Genomic DNA, 24,256 nt, shown 5'->3' on the forward strand with positions numbered 1-24,256 from the left:
ATAAACATCCACGAGAGAGAGAGAGCAAAAAGACCCCTCCAAGAGTGGAAGGCTACGCCCACTGGCGCATGCGCATAGGCCTTAACGGAAAAGATAGAACTGGGTTTTATTTACTAAATTACTTAATCACTAAATCACTAATCACTTACCAACTTAACGGCATGTAATCGGTCCTTATCGTCTGTATTAATTTTAAAGTACTTGACAACTTAAAATTTAGTTAACTTCTCAATCACTCACTTAACGAGTGTAAACGGGCCTTAACGTGTTGTGTTAGGACAAGGTTACCATATTTATCGCCGATTAATCAAATATAGAACATCCGAATTTCTTGCCAATCGCTTGTAACCGAAGGGGTAGAAAATGAATTCGATTCAAAAAACAATAAATTAGACTGGTTTCTTTATTATCAATAAAAAAAAGAGAATGTATCCACTCATGTGTCGCCGCATTGCACTTGTTTGCAACATTGTGGAAAAGGGCCTTTACCGTCAACGAGTCTGCAACTAGGTGGCGGCCACATCGGTGAGCACCTGCAAATCAAAATTACAATATTTCAATTTCTTTCATTTACATTATTTACATATTTCATCGACAAGGATACGGATCATATTGTAACGGCATACCAGGAACTTGACAAATCGACAAAAGAAAAATTAGGTGCCAGCACAATTTTTCAGGAGAAGTTTATGAATTTTTACTGAGAACAACGGTTCGAAATAATGTTCGTTTCACTTTTCAGGGACTTGATTGACACTGACGTAAATTTCAAATTTTTTTTGTTTCCTTTTGGCCTTTAGACGTCAATTTAGCAATAACATATGAAAACTTTGGACGCCAATACGAATTTTTTTAGTCGCCATGGCAACATTGCGCCTGGGATGTCATCCCCTGCCCTATGTTTAGACATACATGATATCTTGTTGATGAGATTTTCAGAAAAAGGAGTGTTGTAGGATACATTTCGTGACTCACCCTTGACCGCTGATGAATCCATTGTTACACGAGTAAGACTCGCAGGGGTATTCCTTTCGCACCGTTTCACCGTCTTTTATGATTAGACCGTTTATCTCGCAGTCACCTGTTAATTGAAAAAACGTGTTATCATACGAAACAGATTTCATAAAAATACGATTTCACGTGATACACTTTTGCCTCGTACTCGAACTCGACAAAACTCCAAAAATTTTCATGCCCGACTTGATTGTAATACAAGCCCGAATGAATGTTTTATATGCTAGCGTCGGGTGCCCGGTCAAAATTTTTACACACCGGAAATATTGGGCAATAATAGATTTGTCCAGCCCTGTCTCATACAGTTAGGGCGGGAATACGCTATAAAAGATCTTTTGCAAAACTTGAAAAAAAACAATAAGCCTGATGTGCTTTTTTTTAATTCGCTCGAATGTAACCGATACACATTTGGTTTCATTTTCAAATTTTGTAAAAGAACTTTTCTAAAACTTTTATAGTGTAATCCCGGCCACAGAAACAGACTTCACGTTAGGTTCACAAAACGCCCATTTACCAGCACGGCCAGGTCTTCTACGAACATTCTTCTAAAATCTCTTCATTGAGACAGAGAGGCGAGCCACGATTAGGAGGAGACACAAACGTTAGATCCAACTTTTAAAGCTGCTACACACTACTGTGACGTGAAAATGATACCTCCCCCCCCCCCCCCGTCACAGAATTCCCACGAACCGGAATTCAGCATGTAACTGACGTGACGTCATAGTAGTGTGTGTAGCAACCTTAAAGAGTAGCCAGTTGTGTAGGCATGACAAGAACGTGACCGTTCCAACACTTGTGTCCTAATGCAAGATGTGGTAAATAACTTACACGTTATCGTGAAGGACCGGGTTCGTACCCGACCTTCAGTGGTGGTCGGCTGAAATTTGCTTTCTGTGGTTTTTAAACTTCGATCTCCTCGTTATAATTGCATACTTTTTCTAACTGGAAGTGTGCCTCTAGGATCAATTTTTCGCCAGTAATTTGCGGCAAGAATGATGTCACTCTCCACTATCCATACGAAGGTTTTTATCAGCTGGCTGATGCTAAGATACATTTAGGAAAGAGAAAATTCAACTGCCCCTTGCGGGGAATCGAATCCACGGACCCCCACTCCAAGGAAAGCATAAGATAAAATTCGTTGCCTTTGAGTCTAGTGGTTTAGGGCGTTAACCCGGAAAGTGAAAGGTCGTCGGTTCGATTCCCCGCAAGGACAGTTGAATCTTCTTTCTTTCCCAAATATATCTTCGCATCAGCCAGCTGTTAAAACCTTTGTATGGATAGCGGAGAGTAACATCATCCTCGGTTAAGTGCCATCTACTGGCAGTGTTAGCAATTGTGATATTTGGCATGACTTAGGTCCGGCCGTCCATGTACGGTCCCGTTCAGTGCACACGAGCTCCAAGGAAAGATTGAGATATTCGTTGCCTCTGTAGTCTAGTGGTCTCATGGCTCCACAAGGGTGGAACTGACAGGGCTCGAGCCCTGCGGCCCGGGATAATTTTCATCATTTTTTGTTTTTTCACGCTATAAATTCATCATAAAGGGGCCTTGAAAGTTTGGCTTTGGGAGCCCGCAAAAAATCTCAGCCTAGGGCCCTGCTCCCGGATGTGGGGGCCATGAGTGGTCTCCACCGTCACCACAGTGGGGTGGTCGACTGAAGTTGGTTTTCTGTGGATCCCAACATCGAAGCGCAAATGCGGGCCGAAATCCACATTAGAAAGTCCCGCCAGAGAGAGCAGCAGGCCTACAACGGTACAAATATTCAATCATTACACTTCACTCACGATTTGAAGTATAGATGCAGTGCTAACAATCCACACAGACAACACTAGATACGCACTCAGACTGTTAGGTTCCCACATGCACGCGCTTCCGACACAACTCAATCGGCAATAAATTGCCAATGGCGATAGACAGGAATCGTGCTCGATTAGAAAGAAAGACATTTCGATGGTCCTGGGGTTAACAAAGACTGAGATACGCTGACATAAACGAAACTGTGGTTGTATCGATCCGTCTTTATTCCAGCAGTTCTGGAAAAATGAACAGAACCAGCGCTATCCGCATTTAAGAGATCAAGTGCCGTCTTAATGCATGGGACCCACCCAGGCACCCCAAGAGACGAGGGGCCTCGTCACAAAAATGTGATCTGGTTGAAATTCTTTTAGAATTTATAGCAGTAGGTCACATCAGCCACCTCTGTGAATTTTTCAGCTCCTAGGTCCGACCCGGGGGCAGAATATAGATAACGAGATGCACTGTATTGCCAAAAGTCTTTTGGTTTGGAGTTTAGACATTTTCTCGAATTTCTAGAAAAATACAGGGAAAACCGTTCGGAAATTTCAGTCATATTGTTCCGGATAATTTCTCACAAGTCCTTAAAATAAGCAGAGGATGAAATAGTTTTCAGAACGTCGCAGATTTATTCACAAAAAACAGCTATTTACAATTATTCACAAATAAGAATCTCGCAGTTGAGGATATAAAGTCCAACAACACTCACTACTCCCTCTATTCCACGCATCGTTTTTAAAGACATCGAATTTTCCAGAAATTCTACGTAATACCAGTCGGGCGGCGCCACCGTATGGAGGTCAACGAAGACCTTCTCGATTCTTTCCACGCGATTCGAGTGTTTATCTTTACACTTCCAGTTTGGCAACCGGAGACTATTGTGCCGAAGGATTCTCCAAAAATTGGGCTATCGGTATTTTCATAACAATATATTTTATATACCCTGTATTAGTACTTACCAATTTCCAGTAAAACTTTAGTCACGAGTACATTTAGGAGACCGACAGAAAATTAAATAAGAAAAAAATGTTTTGATCAACCCTGCATCGGAGAAAGCTGCAAATGACTTGCAACTTTGAAAAAATACTGTGCCAACTTTGTGCAATATTTTTGTGCATTTTCGTGAGAATACGCACGTATATTCATAAAAATATGAATGATTCCTGTAAAAATTCCAATTTTCATCGCATGATTTTTGATCATAACATGCCGAGTTTTCAACCAACGTTTATGAAATTTACAGGAAACATGACGCTATACATCAGACATACTGTATAGAAATTCGAAATATGGGATACATCATTATTCAATGACATATCAATGTTTTAGTAAATGATTATTAATCGCGTATTTATATATATATTATGCGCAAGAAATCACATATTCTGAATTTTTACCAATTCTGAAATTATTTGTCATATATACAGTCGAATCCCGTTTTAACGAATAGCGAAAATATAGTTTTAACGAACACTTTTATAATCCCCGGATAAGTTTACGTAGGGACATTTCCAAATAACCTGAGATTCTTTTATAACGAAGTGATTTCTACGGTCTCTTGGAGTTCGTTATAACGGGATTCGACTGTATTTACAATTTTCATGGGAACTGGAATCATTTCTCACTTTTATTCTGAATTTACATGATTTTTATTTTCTGAATTTTCGATTCCCCCCCCCCCCTCACAAAAGAAAAAGCAAATCAAGGCTAAGGGGGGACCCCCAAAATATTTTATTTCAAGACGCCTCTGGCCCCGCTATTATTTTCGCACCGGGCCCCGCGTCGAGTAAGAGCGGCCCAGCAGCTAGCTATAGATGGCGCTGACAAAACATACACACATAGCCTTCCTTGGATAGAACAGTTTGTACTTTACGTTCAGACTTTGTTTCTGCAAGATAAATCTGATTTTATGGGACTACTAGCTATAATACCCGGCGCTGCCCGGGTTTTCTTCAATGAGGCTGTTAGAAACACGTGATATCTACCTCTTTCTTTGAGGGACATGCAAACCGTGTCTAAGTTAACCAATATGGTGACTTCCTGTGCGACTCATGAACTAAACAAATCTAGATTTAAAGAAACAGAAATGAATATATACTTTTTATCCTTTTTTAAGGGGCGCTAGGTATTTCGATCCCCCCCCCCTGAACTTTAATTTATCCATCTGCCTCTTTCAGGTTTCAAAAATGCTTAATTGAAGCTGTGGAATTTCTTCGATGTACTTTACGGGCCCATAATTCATTTTAAAACATCCTAAGCTATGAATTAATGCAGTTGAATATCAAAAGACAATACGGAGACATTATTTTTCATGCTTGAGAAGATGTAAATAAAAGGCTGAAATCAATGTTATTGCATGATTGTCTAACTCAAAAGTAGGTCCGGCTAATTACTTCATTTTTAATCTCCTGGGCTTCGTATATCTCTAAGCCACCTTAATATTTCAAAAATTGAGAATTCAATACAATTTTTAAAATTATTGATGGGGCGGAAAATCCCACTAATTTCCGCATTTCTACAGTAAAATCGACAATTTTAGCACTGATCTCTATGAGGATCACCCTTTTCCTGACTTTCAAAGCGATGCTGATGATGATTATGACGTCTATTAAAAAGGCTCATTACTGAGAGTATATTGAAAATGTGGCAAACCATTATAAAGGCATAAACTATTATACATATACTAACAGGATTAAAGAAGTGACAAACCGTTGTAAAGGCATAAACACGTCTGAAACTCATCGCTAGGGAACCACGGTAACCAAAGTAAAAGTTCAGAGTGTGATTGTTGAGGCCCAAAAACCATTGTTGCCCGACAGTTTTTCACCCATTTGGGGCACTTGCCCTGCTTCGACAAAATTTTAAAGTAGCCTATCGTTCAAGTCGGGTCCCATTTGGTATATATGCAAAATTTGGTGACGATCGATCTAAAATTGTAGATTTGTATAGAGAACATACACACACAGACACACAGAAAATCAATTTTATATATATAGATTATATAATGTGAGAAAAAAATCCATTTTAAACCAAAAACTTCCTTATATGCGATATTCGTAAAGAAAAGGCAATTCGTTATAAGCGATATTTTTAACATTATTTAGATATTGCTGATTCACTGAGATAGAAAAAAAATTGGTTATAACAGATACTCTCTTCATGTTATCCGATTTCGTTATAAGCGGGCTCGACTGCATTAGATACGCACGCAGACTGTTTAGGTATAAACACACTCACACACTTCCGACACAATTCACTTAAAGAAAGGAGTGGATGTAGTAAATTTCTGAATGGCAAGCGCGGATCCACAGGGGGACGATAGTGGCGACCACCTCTCCCAAGAGCCGAATAACATGAGGGAAATTTGTGTGGCCCGTAAAATACGGGATGATCCAATGCACCTAGACAGTAAGTCGCTTCTCCGACGCATCACCATATAGATCACACCCTGCCATTCGGCGCTGAGGATGTCTGCTTTGTCTTCATTCGAGAAGCTGAAGATATCTGCTTTCCTCTATTCGCACCTGAAGATGCCTACCTCAGCTCCATTCAGAGCTGAAGATAACTTTAGGTTCTCAGCAAATACAGCTCTGAATGGAGCTGAAGATAACTGCCTCAGCTCTATTCGAATCTGAAGGTGACTGCCTCCGTTCCATTCGCAGCTGAAGATGTCTACCTTCGCTCAAGCGTGGATACGGGGTGGGGGCACCCCCTCCCATAGGAGCTGAATAAAACGGGGAAATCTGCTCGTCCCGTAAAATGTGGGACGATCCAACGAAATTACGAAATTCGCCCTTCCCAACGCATCGCAATGGATCCATGCCTGCCGAATGGTGGAAGACCAGAGTTGTGCTCGGCTTAGAAAAGGAAGAATCGCACGAAATTAAATTTCTTGTTCACAGAGTTAGACACACACACACTTCATCGACGAACGTGTCACCTCGCATGGCTTGTGACATGCACATGACCATCTCGATCTACAGATCTCGACACCTAGGTGGGGATTCACATTGTGTGTTTTCCTTGTAGGAACGTTATAAACGGGATCGACTGTAGAAAGGTACTTGGGCAGACCATAATAGCTTTCTCGAAGGCATGCTCGACGAAAGCCAATCGATAGTTGCAGGGGCGAATTCAGCCAATTGAACACTGGGTGATATCAAGGGATACATACTCCTCCTAACCAGATCATGACCCGCCGCGGAACAGATGCAGTATGGTCCGCCACGACTTTGGCGACTTTTTTCTCGCGATAAGTCGCCAAGACCGTCATAATGCTTCTCTGGGTTGCCGTATTTTTTAACACTTTTCCGGTTTCGTTGGGTGATACTAGATGGCGCTAGCTTCAATAAACAGGATTTTTCTTTTGTTCACCGCGTTTTTTCAAAAATTCTAAGCAGCCGTTGTTCCATTTCCAGCGCGTCTCTCTCTCATTATTATTCCTCCCTTCTGTAGCTCTAGTTATTTGGATTATCTACTGCTCAGGTTGTATCATACCATTTTATTATTTCGTTGTATTTATTAGTTATTCATCCATTGCCATGCCTTCTGTTTTATCGGTTTATTATTTAAAATGAACCTACAGAATTTTTCATGCCCGGACCCGTTTACTTAAAGAAAAGGGTCCGGGTTTTAATTTTAATGCATAAATATTTATTTATTCAACATGCCCGGATCCGTTTATTTAAAAAAAAGGGTCCGGGTTTTAGTTTTAATGCATAGAATATTTATTTATTTATTCAACATGCCCGGATCCGTTTATTTAAAAAAAAGGGTCCGGGTTTTAGTTTTAATGCATGGAATATTTATGCCCGGAATTCCTTATGCCCCGATCTTTTTATTATTAAAAAAATGGGCCAGGTGTAATTTTTTTTTAACTGATATTTTTTTATATTTTTATGCTTGGTGGTTTCTATTATGTTTTGCACGCTTTTTTTTCGGCGTCCGTAGTGTCTGACGGCCTTGGCGACTCTTCGTCGGGCCATCAGACATGTGTGGCGCCAAATAATCGCCAAGTGGCGGACCATACGACAGCTGTTCCCCCGCCGCTCTGTCTCAATGAAGCAGGTGGAAGACCCGGGGCATGCTTGAAGCTGTGCATGTATATGCCGTCAACCTAAAGTGAAGTCTGTTTCTGTGTGAGATGCTTGTTATGTGTAGTGCTGCCATCTTCCGTCAGTTTTTTCAACTATGAGTGAAGTATAATAATTGTATATCAAGTGTAAAAGTGATTAATAACTCAATGTAATGATTGAATAGTTGTATCGTTGTAGACCTGTTACTCTCTGTGGGCAGGTATGCAAGAGCTTCGCCAAACTGCACCGAAACGGTTCTCTTGCTATAAATTCCGTTAAAGCACCGAATTACCTGCGTATTTGTGCCAATTCCGGTTTGTGAAGCGAGTCGTTTAGAAGGTGAGGCTGTCGGAATCGAAAAATCTTCTAGCACTATGTTTGTATTATCACATGATGGTTTCGGCTATCGTATAGTTAGCAACGCGTTCCCCCTATTTATTATTATTTTTAACTTATTTAACCAGCTCGGATCTTTTTTGTCTGACAGTAGACCAGACTGCTACATCTTGAAATGGACATAATAGTGCACGAGCAGCGAATTCCGTCAAGCCGATTTGAGCAGCAACATAAGGCAAGGCTGATTCACCCGAGCAGTGATCTCACCAAGTCTCAAATGTCATTTGGTATTGATAATATTGATTCCTTGGGCTCTAAGAAAATATTCACTGATGGTTTTAATACAGAAACGGCTACTGGCTGTGCGTATATGATACTAGCGGAAGATGGCTCAATAGAATAGAAATGGAGTCAAAGGTTAGCTAAAGAGAATAGCGTATTCCAGGCCGAGATTTTTGTGATACTCAGTTACTCAGTGCTGTTAAACGTGCGGAAGAAATGCTTTGTCCAGTGACAATCTTGACAGATAGCGCATCTGGCCTCCTAGCCACACCAGATCCTCGTTCACCTAACCCTGACGTACGGAGTATTCGTCTTATCCTACGCGCTCGCGACAACATAAGATTAGTTTGGGTCAAAGCGCACGTAGATATTGCTGGAAACGAAAAAGCGGATCAACTTGCCAAAGAGGCGACTTGGTTGTTCTACCTTGGCCGAGGAGTCATGCCCGCAATATCTTGAAAGACAGAATGCTTCATCTTTAGCAAACTGAATGGAACAAGAACTCAGCGAAAGACGCCTACAAGATACAACGTCGAGTGGCTTTGCGCAGTTGTGTATGGCCGCGAACAAAAACCATCCTTTTAACTGAGCATGGTCTGTTTCCGACATACTTGCAGCGCTTTGAACGATCATCTCACAATGCTTGTAAGTGTGGTGCTACGGTCTCGCTATGGCACTACGTCTGCCAATGTCCACACACATCCGCATTTTATTTTGGTCAGATGTTACAAAGTCAGATGACGGCATTCAAGAGAAGAATACTAAAAAGTCCAATGAACTTCTCGTGCATTCAAAATTTGATTCAATTTTTAGACCTGCATGACAAGAAGGGTGGACTACGGAAGCAGGATGAATTTCAGCTTTCCAGACCAGTAAAGCTGATACCAGGGAGAATCTACAACTTGCGGCCATGTAGGGATACTGGAAATTCACGAAACTGATATGGCGTTGAATGGCGAACTTTATTGGAGAAACAATAAACACTTAACATGTAAACGTGGTGAATCAATGCCACCTATAATCAAGTTAGCCAGCCGATTTAGCTTCGGGAATGATGAAATTCTCCTAATTGTCAAGGAGAATTAAGATGTAGGATACTTATGGAACAGAAATCTGCTCCTAGAATGAGCTAAAACACACCTGGGTGTCCGAACATTGGCTGACTTGGAAAAGGACCCCATGTGACGCGAACATGACATTTGTCATTGTACGGCTTATGCGACCACAACTTGTGGCATCCAACGAACGCCACCAACGGAACTTTGGTTATCGTGTCCAGACGTGATAAGGACGCTACAATATTAATTTAGACTTCGATTCTTAGACCACGATTCATCATAATTATTTCGTTGATTTATACTCCTGTAATCGGACTTGCTATTCTGTTATACAAATTTTTATAGATATACGGGGTGATTATAAAAAAACTATCCCGACATATGGGCCCCTAACTATCATACCATTCACAGAAACTGAATGAAATTTTGGCATAAGGTATTTTGAGGTATGCGCTCAAGAATGATATGGAAAACAACAGTGTCACTCTAACAGTTACGGTTACAGTGAGAAAATTTCGAAAATATCAAATGGCAACACCAAGTTTTTCGTATTGGAATGCGATCTCCATACTGAAAAACACTAAATAGCGTTGGAATGGCACCTGTAGCACGAAAATCCCCAGAGCTAGGCAAGGAAAAAGTAAAAATGACTTTGCCGTGCACCAGAGCATTAATGTTCGTTTCATTCGTCGCACCGTTTCTTCGGCTGGGATCCCAGCCTGATTAGTCCTCCACAAGGTCATGTGGAAAATTTGTGAAACACAATAAAATGCTTTATTTTATGCTGCTTCTCTGTCCTTATTGGTTGTCCTCACTTTTAGCCTATCTACCGCCGGTGATTTTCATACTACAGTTGCCGTTCGAACGCTATTTAGGGTTTTTCACAATGGAGATCACATTCCAATACAAAAAACTTGGTGTTGCCATTTGATATTTTCGAACTTTTCTCACTGTAACCGTAACTGTTAGAGTGACACTGTTGTTTTCCATATCATTCTTGAGCGCATACCTCAAAATACCTTATGCCAAAATTTCATTCAGTTTCTGTGAATGGTATGATAGTTAGGGGCCCATATGTCGGGATAGTTTTTTTATAACCACCCTGTATATACATATATACACTCATTCAGTAAAATTTCCGATGCACTCATCTTTCGGGAACGCTTCGATATCTCCTTGCGATGGGAAGCAGGGTGTGTCCGGTCCTTCAATGGTATAAGAAATAATGCAATCTGTAAAGAAATTGGCTCAATCGGTGCGCATGCTATTTGGACGGCGTTTTCTTCCGACGCGGATCGCTGTTATACACGTGCTCGATCACTCACACCTCGCTCCATTTAACATTGTTCTAGGCCAGTGGCTCCCAAACTTTCTGCGTAGCGGAGCACTTTTCAGAAGAAAACTTTATCCCGGAGCACTAATTCCGACAACACTTATACGCTGGTGCCTTGAATATTTTACGGTAAATGTGATGAATCTGATGATTTCGCATAATCGTCGTTTTTATACATAATCACCGACCATTTTGATCGGTGAATATGCATAATAACCGATATAAATCCGGTGATTATGCATAATCTCATTGATTTATCACATTTACCGTAACATATACGAGGTGTTCCTCGAAAAGCGTCGGAAAGTGGAATAGTTCTGTGGTCCGTTTAAGAGTTGGAGTTCGATATGGAAAATTACCAGCTTGAATTCAAAATTGGGATATTTTATTTTTAAATAATTATGATAATTTTATTCAGTTGAAGCACAGACGCAAAACATTTAGGGCTAAGCGAGCTTGTAAGCCCAGAAAAACAAAAAGTTGATAGTTTTTCGGTGCAAATACTAACGGAAGAAAAAAATAATTCATATATAGGCTATATAATACAGAAATAAGTGGCAACAGGAATGGAGTTGATAGACAAAAGAATCTGCATTTAGCGACGAAACAAGATTACGTTACAACGTCAAATAGGTAATTTAAATCTTCTTGAGTTAACAGCCAAGATTTTAAATTCAAAAAAAAGATGTACATGCAATGATTGTTCATTAACTGAGGAAGTACAGTAAATTAAATATTTTAGGAGCTAAATAAAGTAAAAATTTTTTCTTTGTCCTCTGTGCCTGTATAGTATGACGTCTTAATACAAATACAAATACAACACCACAACAGGCAAAATGCCCAACGAGGTGGCTGATAAAAAGATGCCCATAAAAATATGGTTGTCATATGTTTCAAAAATACAGCAACCCAATTAAAAATGCAATTAACACAAGTTATAAACAATATATACACGTGATAAAATATTATACAATGCCCATAAAGCATACTTATGGTTGTCTTATTCTAAGAATGGATAGCTTCCCGATTTACCCCAACATGTTTATCGTATTTCCTTTTTAAACGTGTCAATTGTGTTACAATTTACTACCTCCGGGGGTAAGCTATTCCATTTATTAACAACCCTATTGGAGAAAAATTCCCTGCGACACCATAACCTTGCATTGTCCCTCACCAATCGATACTGGTGTCCCCTTGTAAAAGCAGTCGATTGGCGGTGTACTAAAAGTTCATGGTCCATCCTATCCATCCCATTGGAAATTTTGAACACTTCGATCATATCTCCTCGACACCTGCGTTCATCCAATGTAAACATATTCAAAAAATGAAGTCTTTCTTCATAACTCAAGCCCTGTGTGCCAATAAGGACACGCGTAGCTCTTCTCTGCACCCCTTCAACCAAGTCTATGTCCCTCTGTAGGTATGGTCTCCAAAACCTTACAGCATACTCCAGTCCAGGACGAACTAAGCCTCGAAAAAGCGGAAGAATGACTTTAGGAGAACGCGAAGAGACCTTTTTGAAAATGAGACCAAGCATTCTATTCGATTTTTTGACAACCGCTGAACAATGTTCAGAAAACTTAAGTCGCTCGTCAATGAGAATTCCCAAATCGGTGACTCTAGTTGCATCCGGGATAGTGACACCATTCAACTCGTAAGAGAACCGTGGGTTGTTCGAACCAAAATGAGCGACCATGCACTTATCTACGCTAAACGTCATGCTCCATTCATTTGCCCATGCTGCAATCTTGTTTAAGTTGGTCTGGAGCAACTCCCTATCGCTTTCATTCCCGATTACCCCCATTAGCTTCACATCATCTGCGAATTTGCTAGTAATTCCATCGATACCCTGATCGAGTTTATCGATAAAAAGTGAAAAAAGTATGGGGCCAAGGACAGTTCCCTGAGGAACTCCACTTGTGACGTCTGTCCAACCAGAGAATTCCCCGTTCACCATAACTCGTTGCGACCTATCTCTTAACCACGATTCTATCCAATTCAGCAAGTTGCCCCCTATTCCAATCTCGTGTAAACGCTTCAAGAGTTTGCCATGTTGGACCCGATCGAATGCCTTCTGGAAATCAAGGTAAACCACGTCGACATTTTTGCTCTTACCCAAAGCCTTAGTCACGTAATCATAGAAGCAAAGGAGGTTAGTTACACATGACTTCCCCTTCCTGAACCCATGCTGATTATCCGACAATACATTATTCTCGTCTATCCACTTCACAAACTGCCTTTTGATGATAATTTCCAAAATTTTCGAGAGGGAGCTCGTCAAACTCACTGGACGATAATTAGACACCACTTCTCTACTACCCTTCTTAAATATAGGAACAACGTTAGCCAGTTTCCAATCTCTCGGGACGATACCCTCAGCAACACTACTCCTGTATATCTGTGCGACTGGCCCCAACAATTCATTAGCACCTTCCCTGAGAACCCTGGGATAGATATCATCTGGTCCTGGTGCTTTGCTTGCACATACATTTCTTAGAAGATTTAGGACCTCCACGTCTTCCACTTGAATATCGTTGAGCGTTTTATTACCCCATGCAACACCCGTATATCGAATATCATTATCTCCATTAAAAACCGACGCGAAAAAGTCATTGAAAGCACTACACATGCCTACATTGCTCTCTACTTTTGAGCCTCCTATCGAGAGGGGGCCAACTGTCCCCTTACATCCATTATTGACGTATCGAAAAAATGATTTTGGGTCAGAGCCAATGTTATCTGCCAACCTAGATTCAACTTGCTTGAATGCTTAACTGTATTCCAGATGCATGCAATTTCAGATCAAGATGGCTACTTCTTTTATAAAAACATTTTAAACTTTTATAAGCGTAATGTTGTGGAAGGAGTATCTTTTATTGATTAGAAAGTGGAAATGTAATGCTTGAGTCTATTTTTACTCAGAATGATACGGACGAAGGACTTCTGTGTGACAAAAAGTGTAGGAAGATAAATTATTGGGGGAAATAAACAAAGTTTTTACACGGTTCCCAATCAAAAAATGCAAAAGAGTTATTCAAGAGAGTTCATTCAAGATATCGATGATTAAAATTTTCCGATTTTTACCACTTTTTTCACGTGCTAAAATAACCAGTTCATTTAAAAACTCAAAACTCCCCACTCAGTACTTGTCATTGTTTTCAAATGAAAATCGGCAAAAAACGAACTTCCAACTGCTGACATTTCAACACTAATTTCGGTTGAAAAAAAGGGCAAATTTTCACTAATTTGTATTGGTTTATATATGAGAGAATTATTTAATTTTCGTATTTCTCTTAAACATTAAGGTTGAAACTATCACAATTGAATTTTAGCTGGAGATTTGCTATATTTAACTTCAACGCTCAAATGGGCCTGAAAGTAAAACACCTTTCGTACGTGTGCGAACCGTATCTACATTGTTGTATCTTATGTCACCGTATCTGTTGGACGAATCGGGTATCGAACTCGCGAGCAACATCGTTTGGTATTTTAGGCGAACATCTCGTCGAACTGGACTGTCACGCCCTTATCGAGGTCCTTCTGCTGTATAAATTTCGTGATGGACATAAGCGAAGGAACCTAGATTCTAAGGCCATTTGTGGGTCCCGTGGTCCTTCTGATATGTGCATTTCATGATAGATAGAGTAAGGTTCCCGTGGTCCTCCTAATTTGTATGGATAGATTGTTTCCCGTGATTCTTCTGATTTCTATGGGTAGACTATGTTCACGTGGTGCTTCTGATATGTAAATTTCCCGATAGATAGTGTACGGTTCCCGTGGTCCTTCTGCTATGTTCATTTCGCGATAGATAAAGCATGGTTCCGTGGTCGTCCTGATATATGTATTTTGCTATAGAGTAAGGTTCTCCTGGTCCTTCTCATTTGTATGGATAGATTATAGTTTCATGATCCTTCTGATATGTACATTTAGCGATAGATGAAGAATGGTTCCCGTGGTCTTTCTGATATGTACATTCCGCAATAGACAGAGCGGAGTTCCCGTGGTCCTAATTTGTATGGATAGATCATAATTCCCATGGTTCTGATATGTACATTTCACGATAGATGAGGTGTGGTTCCCGTGGTCCTTCTAATTTGTATGGATAGATTATTTCTTCTGATTTGTGCATTTCGCGATAGAGTATGGTTTCCGTGGTCCTTCTGATGTGTACATTCCGCGATAAATAGAGTATGGTTCCCGTGGTCTTTCTGATATGTACATTCCGCGATAGATAGAGTAGGGTTGCCGTGATCCTTCTGATTTGTATAAATAGATCATGGTTCCCGAGATCCTTCCGATACGTATTTTGCTATTAAATATTGTTCCTGTGGTCCCTCTAATATGTACATTTCGTGATAGATAAGGAATGGTTGCCCTGGATGCATTTCGTGATAGATAAAGCACGGCTCCCGTGGTCCTTCTGATACGTGTATTTCATGATAGAGTAAGGTTCCCATGATCCTTCTGATTTGTAGGGGTAGATTATGGTTCCCGTGATCTTTCTGATTTCTATGGGTAGATTATGGTTGCGATTGGGGTGAAGGTGGTAAGCCTTCTCGTTGTACACCCCGGTTAACAGTTAAATCTACCTTATCTTTATCCTACCCCATCTTCTAGCATATGTTATTGACCTATTTTGTGAATTTATTCATAAGTATTTAGCTAGTATTGTTTATACAGAATTATTAGTCAATTATACAAGGGATGACCTTATAGTTACATAAACCGAAAATAGAAATCAAAACCAATTTTTGGCAGCCGTAGAGTTGAAAAGAAACAATTTTACTAACGGAAGTCTTACCGCCTGGCAATCCAATGGTAAGGGAACTAATCTCTGACTGTGCAAGTCTGGTTTCGAATCCAGGTTCGGGCATGGATGCCTACTAACCCTAATTCCCTGGACAGATCTTACGGATCTCTTGAGAACACGTGAGGAGTGAGGATCACATTATTAAAATTCAAAAAAAGAAAATACATAAATTTTCAAGTAATGCTATGCTAATACTATGCAATATTATATATATATATACAAGACCTTATTTTATATATAAACGTAAAAAATTTCAAATTACTTCAATGATTAGTTAAAAGTTATGTTTTTTACTGAACATCTGCGAAAACCAGCGATTCCATTATTTAAATCTCCTCCGGGCTTGAGGGGTTGAGTGATCTGTAAAAATGAGCAGCTTAGTTCATTTTTAGAAAGTTGTTTGAGGTCGTAGGCCACACGAGATGACTCTGAGGACCACATCTGGCCCGCGGGCCATGGGTTAAACATATATGCTTTAACCCTTTATTTAGCCGTGTTGCTCTTAAAAAAGCAACTGTAATGGTTTCCTTATATTTTTCAAGTAACGCCATTTTATATTTTGAGCTCGTTTCGGCATCTGATGCTTCTAAGCAATTCTTAAACATTCAAACATTTCTACTTGTGACCTGTTCATGCAAAGGTTCTATAATGACCAGCAGAATGTGTATCACTCAAAGGTATGCACATGTCTCCTATTTCTTGACAAGCCAATCAAGAACGATTTTTGACACTCGTGATTTTTCTGCCTTGGCTATGAACATTCCCGTTGATATATGGGTGCACGCGCTAGCATAAAGCAACCGCTTCGCGAGATAAATTTCAGCAATAATCATCATATCAGAAATACTACTTTACCGCGCACCAACTCCGGTCATATATTGCCATACGGTAATTTCCAACCAGTGGAGCTGAGTAGGAAATGAAGGCTCCATCCATCAGTGGTCGCCGCAGGTTCGGTAGGTAAAGAACTTGCTTCTGATGTTCTATGCCCGGATTCGAACCCATGGACCTCGATGGTAACTTTCATAGTGGAAGACAAGCATCTTTACCACTACGCCACTCGAGCATCGTATCAGAATTACTGTCACTCGAGCCCGATTAACTTTGCAATAGCTTTCGAGATATACCTTTGTTTCTCTTCCTGAAAGTTTTCGAATCATTTCATGTAAAATGAAAGATCCAACTAAAATAGGAAGTGCATCAAAAAGAAAGAAGGGAACCTGTGTTTTCAGAGCCTGCGTTCTATCAGCTTATCAAACTCGACGGAGCGACATCAATGAGCTGACGAAATCACGAATAAATGAGGACACATACGAACTCGACGGGTTTGTGTCGATACCAGCTCAGTCTACTAAAACTGGTGTTGGTTGTATAGAAAGTTCAAAATAAAAAAGTTCTTGCCTCTCATCTTCCTGTATAAGTTCTTATTTATTCAATTTTGAAGCTGTTCATTTTGGCCTTCGGACAGGTTTTTTTTGTCCTTTTTATAACGTTCCCTGGTGTTTTAAAAAACTTACCTTTGAATTTTGGGCAGTAACTGGAACAAATTAAACGATTTTCCATAGAAACCCACGGGAAATTGTGTTTCGGCTACCGAACGTAATTCCGGATTGTACTGTACCATGTGTGGAGAATATATTGCTGCGCATTCTTCAACAATGACAGAAAAGTAAGGTTGCAAACAATAAATGACATTTTCATACTATTCAAATCGATGTAAATCATAACAGTGTTCCCCTGAAGTGCAACATCACAACTTTTTTTTAAATATTTACGATAACTTTCTTAATAATAGTCAAATAGCATTCATGGTTCCTCGTTTGCTTAATATATAACCCCTCAAAATTTTTCTCCTTTCGAAATTTCAATGCTCGCTAATTAAAAGGGTTAAGAACAGCTGCCATAAGGTAACGAAGTGAAATAAATCGTATCAATAGACTTACTGTTTTGAACGCCTCCGGTTTCGATGACATTGCCATTTTCATCGACGGTGACGCTGACGATAGGGTTGGGGGGTTTGACGAACGTGTAGCACAGGACCACCCCTAACATACACGACAAAAACACAAAACGAAGAAGCATCGTGCAGGGAGAGCTAAACATTTGCATCTAAAATGGTTCGGGTAGACACGATCCACTATTTAAGAGATTTTACCACCAGCAGGAAATAAAAAGAAAACGTTTCCTCAGGAAATCGGCGTTTCCTTATTTATGTCCGGTTTTTCAATTCGATAATTTTTAAAACATGTCGAGAGAATTCAATGGACGTAACAGTGAATGGGGAAACATTTTTGAATGAATGGGTCTCTCCTAGGCCTCGAGTAATTAAAACAAATCGATGAGTTATGGAGCGCATTCATTTACACCTTCGGGTCTCTGATCCGCAAACAATGCGTTACCTCGAGTCTTTATGTCCAAGGTGACATTGAAATTTTTTCCCCAACACCAAAGATGACCATAAATTTCAAAAGACGTCGTTACCTGAACGCTTATAATGGAATCTTTCTCTCTCTCTCATTATTTCGTATTTGTACAGTCGGACACGCTTATAACCAAATCAAAAAAAACCCATCGAATTTGTTTGTTATACGTGAACTTCGATGTATCCGTACCGGTTTGGAAAATGATGCGTTTAAGCAAAAGATTACATAATTTACCAGAGAACATACACACATTTTTCAATAATATAAGCATTTTAAAAATAAATAGACTACCATATTAAATTAATACTGTTATTCAAAAAAAAGGTGAAAATTTGATTGAAATCTTACATAATTAAATATGTGAACGAAAATGTTACTGGCTGCTAGTCTTTTTTTCCTTGATATGATGATAGTGGACGTTAAACGCGCGTTTGGTGTTAAAATCATCTCTACCAAATGCAGAAACATGCTAAGTATGAAGTATTTTCTTTTAGAGCAAGGTCCCGGGGTCAGTGAGACATACGTATTTTCTTCTCATGTTTTCGAGCAATTTAAAAAAAGCTGCCTCTGTTTCAGCCAGAGGCGCATTTATGGTCTTGTCGCGCCGCCTATGGGCTATACGAATTTTGCCGCTCTTCTCCCGTTCCAGTCTAATTTTCTTGACTACTCTTTCCTTGAATTCGTAACCCTGTGCTATAACCCGCTTCGACGTCCCTCCCCCCCCCCACTCCTGCAAGTACACCTGCGACTCTCTTTTGGTCGTTCACACGCTCACTAAGTCAGTCTTTTAGTGATCATTTGATCATTTTTTTTGCACCACACGAGGGCTAATTAGACCGGGACCTACAATTTATTGCCGATTCCGAATGGCAGGCTTGTTTTTATACTCATCGAAAGGTTGGTGAGCTAACTCCTCGATTGGGGACTCCCTGCGGTAGCAATTTTTTCTGCGGTCATGGTGCCGTTTGTCAGTCTTTTAGTCATGCACACGCTTGCACACTGTTTATTCACTCACACGCTTACACACTGTTTTAGTTACTCACATGTTTGCACACTGGTTTGTCACTCACATGCTTGCACTTCGCTCTCACTATGATCTTACTATGAGCCTCTTTGAGCCACTAATGGCTGCGATCATAGTAGAGCGACGGGGTATGAATTACAAGAATAACGACTAGAAAGGAAAAAAAATGCATAAAGGTGGAGGAAGCACGCGGTAAAGGATATAGAAAATCACCTGAGGGTTTTGAAATGTAAGGGTGTGATGATGATGATGATGAAACGAACCAATCAGCAAATAGCGAAAATAATCGAGGTGAAAACAAACAGGTTTGTTCAAGTCGCGCACCTCGTTGAGTGGCCACTTTCACTTCTTTGTCTCGCTCCTCGAGTATGTGCAATGTAGAACAAAACAATTGTTTTCGTCGCTAGTCTCTATTATGCACTCCACTCCCGTACCTCGTGGTCGCTTCACTATGTGTCCGTCCTGAGTATTTTTATTTCTAGGTGTTGGGTAGTCGAGTTCATGTGGAGCGACGAGGGCACGAGGGCATTGATTGACGATTCACTGCAGCTCGCTTTGTTGTAAGCTCGCTCAAGTATTATATTAAGAATAAACGCGAATCGATCTGTTGAGCATTGTCGATAAAATCAAAGTCCGCGGTTTTTTTTTTCTCGCCAACTCGTCTCATAGTTGTGCTGATATCTCTGATGGACGATGGCTCATTTCAGTTACTTGGCCGAAGAAGAGCAGACAGAGTTGCAGCGAATCGCCGAAGCCCTCGTCGCCCCGGCCAAAGGTATCCTGTCCGCTGACGAGAACAAGTTCACAATCGAGAACCGGCTCGAGGCCGTCGGTGCCGAAATGTCCGACGTGAACGTGGATCATTACGGGCAGTTATTCTTCCAGACGAACGAGTCCTTGAAGGACTACGTCACCGGCGTCATCCTCTCCCGTGACATCTACCTTCGCAAAATCTTCGGCGGCGAAAGCGTGGTATCCTCATTGAAAGATCATTCCATCATCCCCGGCATCCGTATCGACAGGGGCATCGTCCAGTTACAGGGGACGGAAGGTGAAACGACAACGCAGGGCCTCGACAACTTGACCTCGAGGTGCCAGGAATACAAGGACAAGGGTTTCCAATTCGCCAAGTGGAGGTGCGTCCTGAAGATCAGCCACGTCACTCCTTCCGCCGTGGCCATCTCGGAGAACGCCAACGTCCTGGCGAGGTTCGCCACCGAATGCCAGAAAGTCGGCATGGTCCCAGTCCTGGAACCGGAAATCTTGCCGACGGGAGATCACGATCTGGAGACGTGCCAGACAGTCACCGAGAAGGTACTTGCAGCGGTGTACAAGGCACTAAACGATTACCACGTCTTCCTCGAAGGGACGCTGCTGAAAATGAACATGGTGACTCCGGGATACGAGCACGGCAAGGATTACGACCCGAATTCTGTGGCCCGCGCGACACTGACGGCGGTGCAGCGTACAGTGCCCGTAGCCGTTCCGGGCATACTCTTCTCGTGCAGCGGGCTGTCCGAACAGCAGGCCTCCCTCAACCTCAACGCCATCAACACTCTGCCCGAGAAAAAGCCGTGGCGCCTCACTTTCGCTTACGGCCGGGCCGTGAAGGCGAGCGCCTTGAGAGTTTGGTTAGGCGAAATCGAGAACATCGAGGCCGGACAGGAAGAGTTCTTGAAACGGGCCCAAGCCCACAGCCAAGCGTCAGTCGGCGAATACGCAGGAGACGTCGTAGGACCCGCGTCCGAGATTACCGTCTTCTACGAGCGGTTCAGCATATCTGACAGCGTCGAGGCTGAAGTCAGCGCCCTCGTCGAGGACGCGATTTCTTCGAGCGCTTTGATAGATGAAATGGTATCGTTGCTGCCAGTCTTGGACAATGAAACATCCTAGAATCAGTCGCATGAAAACATCCAGGAAATACTGTACTCTTATGAAATTTCACTCTCCTCCAATCAAAATATGTCTCAATAAAATGAATCACTGACAATACCATCGATATCAGGACGTCCTTGAGAAATTTATAACTGGCACACACTGAAAAATGTGCCGTGTGCCCATTATACAAGACACATTTTCCATACATTGTTCATTCATATGCTGCACACCGCTTTCAAACTAACTAATTTTACTTCAAGAATTATGAGATAGTTTTGTTTTTATTTTTTAGGTGGCAGTAGGTGGTCCCAACTTAACACCGTTTCTCGCATGTATACTAATCTACGGTACCTATGCAGGGTGAATGTGACCTGTTCTGCCAAACGAAAGAGGAGTGATAAATGCGCCCAAGAGGAACATGAAACACCCTACCAATCCTGTCCTATCTCGAACCGTTTTCGAGTTATGGTGGGTTATTATGGAAGAAAAATGCTCCAAGTCTGAGAAACCAAAATTTATGAAGTTTCTACAAGACCTAAACCTGAATTAAGCACATATTTAGAAAGGACAAAAAAAAAAGCTTATAAATTGACACCAATTTCATCGAAATATCTAGATTTAATGATGAGCTACAAGCACTAAAAGATTGGTGAAGTTCAAAATCGAATTGTTGCCAAAATTTTTAATCGCCAATTCCGCAAAATACCCTTCTAGCTGCAACCGGTCAAATTTACCAAAAACTTGTCCATTTCAACAGCTCTTAGAGCCTACAGTAAACCATATCAATGTTCTGGTTCAGGAGAAATTCGAACTTTTGTTCCGTTTTACTCTTTTCCAATCTCTCAGTGCTTGTAGCTCGCCATAATCCAGATATCCTCATGGGGGAGGGGGGTGTCACCCTTACAGGAGGTATAAGAGTACTTCTGTGTCTCCTCTAAGGGATCACCTGATAAGATTTTTTTCTTGAAAATCAAATTGTCGCCAAAATTTGCGATCACCAATTCCGAATTTCCGTCGAATATCTACTTCGACAAACGCTGATTTGTAGCTCGCCATTAGATCCAGATAAAATTGATGAAATTGGTGTCACCTGTTACGATTTCTTCTGTTCTTTCCAAATATGTGCTTATTTTGCGTGTAGGTTTCTCAGAAATCCCACAAATTGTTTTTTTTTTAGACTTCACGCTTTTTTTTTCCATAATCGATTATCCACCATAACTCGAAAACAGTTCAAGATAAAAGGGTTTGTAGGGTGTTTCACGTTCCACTTGGGCTCGTCTATCACTCCCTTTCGTTTGGCAGAACAGGTCACATCCACCCTGTATACCTAAATGACGAAGGACTGGCACCATGTCACAAAAAGGAAATTTTACAGGAGAGGTCGTTTAAAGATTTCTTAGTATTGTTACAAAAATCATGTAAATAGTCTTTATTTATCACTTATTATGTCATTCTCATCTTTAAATATGGATTATCTTATGTAAAAATGGAAATTAGGCATTTTTCCGTAAATCTCACTATATTAACAACAAACTTGGCAAGTCTGGAGTCAGCGCCGATGATTTGGCGATGTCATAGCGCCAAGAGAAGTGTAAAGATAACGCGAGAATCGTGGAGATAGTTCTGGAAGGTTTATTTTGCCTATATAATTACCATGAGTTTGCAGAAATTTCTTGAAGAGACGAGATCTCTTGTAAGTGTGAGAGAGAAGTCACTCTCTGTTTTTAGCGTGTTTCGTCAAAATCACTGCGCGTATGTACATAGCTGTTCTGTGAAGTAAACCTGTGATGCCCTTCGAATTGCTTCGTGCTTTGCCATCTCTCGCGTGCTTGTGAGAGACATTATCCGGAACAGTATGGAGCTTCTATGGAGCTCCCTTGTTTTATGAAGTGAATATCTGTTATTTATTGAAATAGGACTTGGTTTCTAGAGAATAAGGAACTGATAAAACTCGGTAATAATACCGTCTAGGATTTTGCATCCTGTACTTACGTGTAGTGTGACGAAAGTGCAAAATATTAATAGCGTTATCCCAATCTTTAAAAAAAGGACAAGGTGCCCTTTACCTCCGGCATAGAGCTATGTGAAATTGATTTTCTGTGTGTATGTGTATGTTCCTTATACCAACGTTGTTCAACGTTTAGGAGAGTGCGGGCCACTTAAAGAATCTGGAACTGTGTCGCGGATGATCACTTAAATTGGTCTGGACTCATTGGTCTGTAAATATGCCACGGATTACTTAAGTGATGTCGAACTGCACCGCAGGTCACTTAAGTGATCTATAAATGTGGCACTTGATTCATTTTTACAAAATTAGTTTTGAGGTCACCACACCAAATGACTCCGAGGGCTACATTTGACCGGCGGGTCATGGGTTGGGCATATATGCTCAATACAAATCTACAATTTCAGACCTACCGTCGCCAAATTTTGCATATAAACCAAACAGCACTCGACTTGAAACGATAAGCTTCTTCAAAGTTCGTCGAAGCTGGGCAAATGCCCAAAATGTGCAAAAAAACTGACAGCATTGTTTCTAAAGATCTAACAAATGACTTGTGCATGTGTGTGTATGTATGGTGAACCTTCCGTGAAGTTTGTTTCTGTGTACTGCTGCCATCTGCAATCAATTATTTAAACTATGAGTTTTTTCTCAACTCATAGTGAGTGAAATGTAATGAATGAATAGTTGTAGGCCTGGTGCTCTCTACGGCGAGATTTTTTAACGGGGAGTCAGGCTCGCATTGGCGCCTCGAAGTTGGGAACCGCAGAAAACCAACTTCAGCCAACCACCACTGCGGCGACGGTGGGGTTTGAACGCGGATCCTCGTGATGCGAATCCGTCACTATAACTACTCGACCACCACAGCGGCCAAAAACGAAAATTAGACTAGAGAATGAGAGAAGGACGAACAAAATTTGTGTAGCCCACAGGCGGCCAAACCATAAATGCGCCTCTGCGAACACGTGGCAGCTGGTGGTCTCAACTTGACGCTGTTTTTCTCGCATGTGTAAACAATAAACTATAAACATGGGAATATAGTTCCGCAATATCATTTCTCCCATTTGTGCTGATCAACAAAAATGTTCACTTTCTTTCCGCAGGGAAAAGGTTAAAGAACAGACGACGAAACCAAAAAAAAGAAGCCTCTGAATCAGCCGATTTTTATTTTTTCTTTGCGAACGCAGTCAATCAACGGTAAAGACTGAATCAGCCTTAGCGTGTGGG

At 41.0% G+C, this 24,256-nt stretch overlaps 1 protein-coding gene and 1 pseudogene across 1 annotated transcript; one reads left to right on the forward strand and one right to left on the reverse strand.

Moving 5' to 3' along the window:
* Positions 1–389: 389 nt before the first annotated feature.
* Positions 390–17,869, reverse strand: LOC149089035 (venom peptide MmKTx1-like). Its single transcript, XM_089239529.1, has 3 exons — positions 17,646–17,869; positions 976–1,081; positions 390–533 (listed from the first exon to the last, which is right to left on the reverse strand). Exons 1-3 carry the CDS (start codon positions 17,809–17,811, stop codon positions 437–439), a joined length of 369 nt encoding a protein of 122 aa, XP_089095655.1. The 5' UTR covers positions 17,812–17,869; the 3' UTR covers positions 390–436.
* Positions 17,870–19,842: 1,973 nt separating this feature from the next.
* LOC149089036 (fructose-bisphosphate aldolase, muscle type pseudogene) lies at positions 19,843–21,042 on the forward strand (annotated as a pseudogene).
* The last annotated feature ends 3,214 nt before the right edge of the window (positions 21,043–24,256 follow it).

The sequence above is a fragment of the Pholcus phalangioides genome, unplaced genomic scaffold (assembly GCF_987345545.1).
Source record: "Pholcus phalangioides strain wild (caught in Gottingen) unplaced genomic scaffold, Ppha-v1.0 ptg000002l_1, whole genome shotgun sequence".
In the NCBI taxonomy this organism is placed as follows: Eukaryota; Metazoa; Arthropoda; class Arachnida; order Araneae; family Pholcidae; genus Pholcus; species Pholcus phalangioides.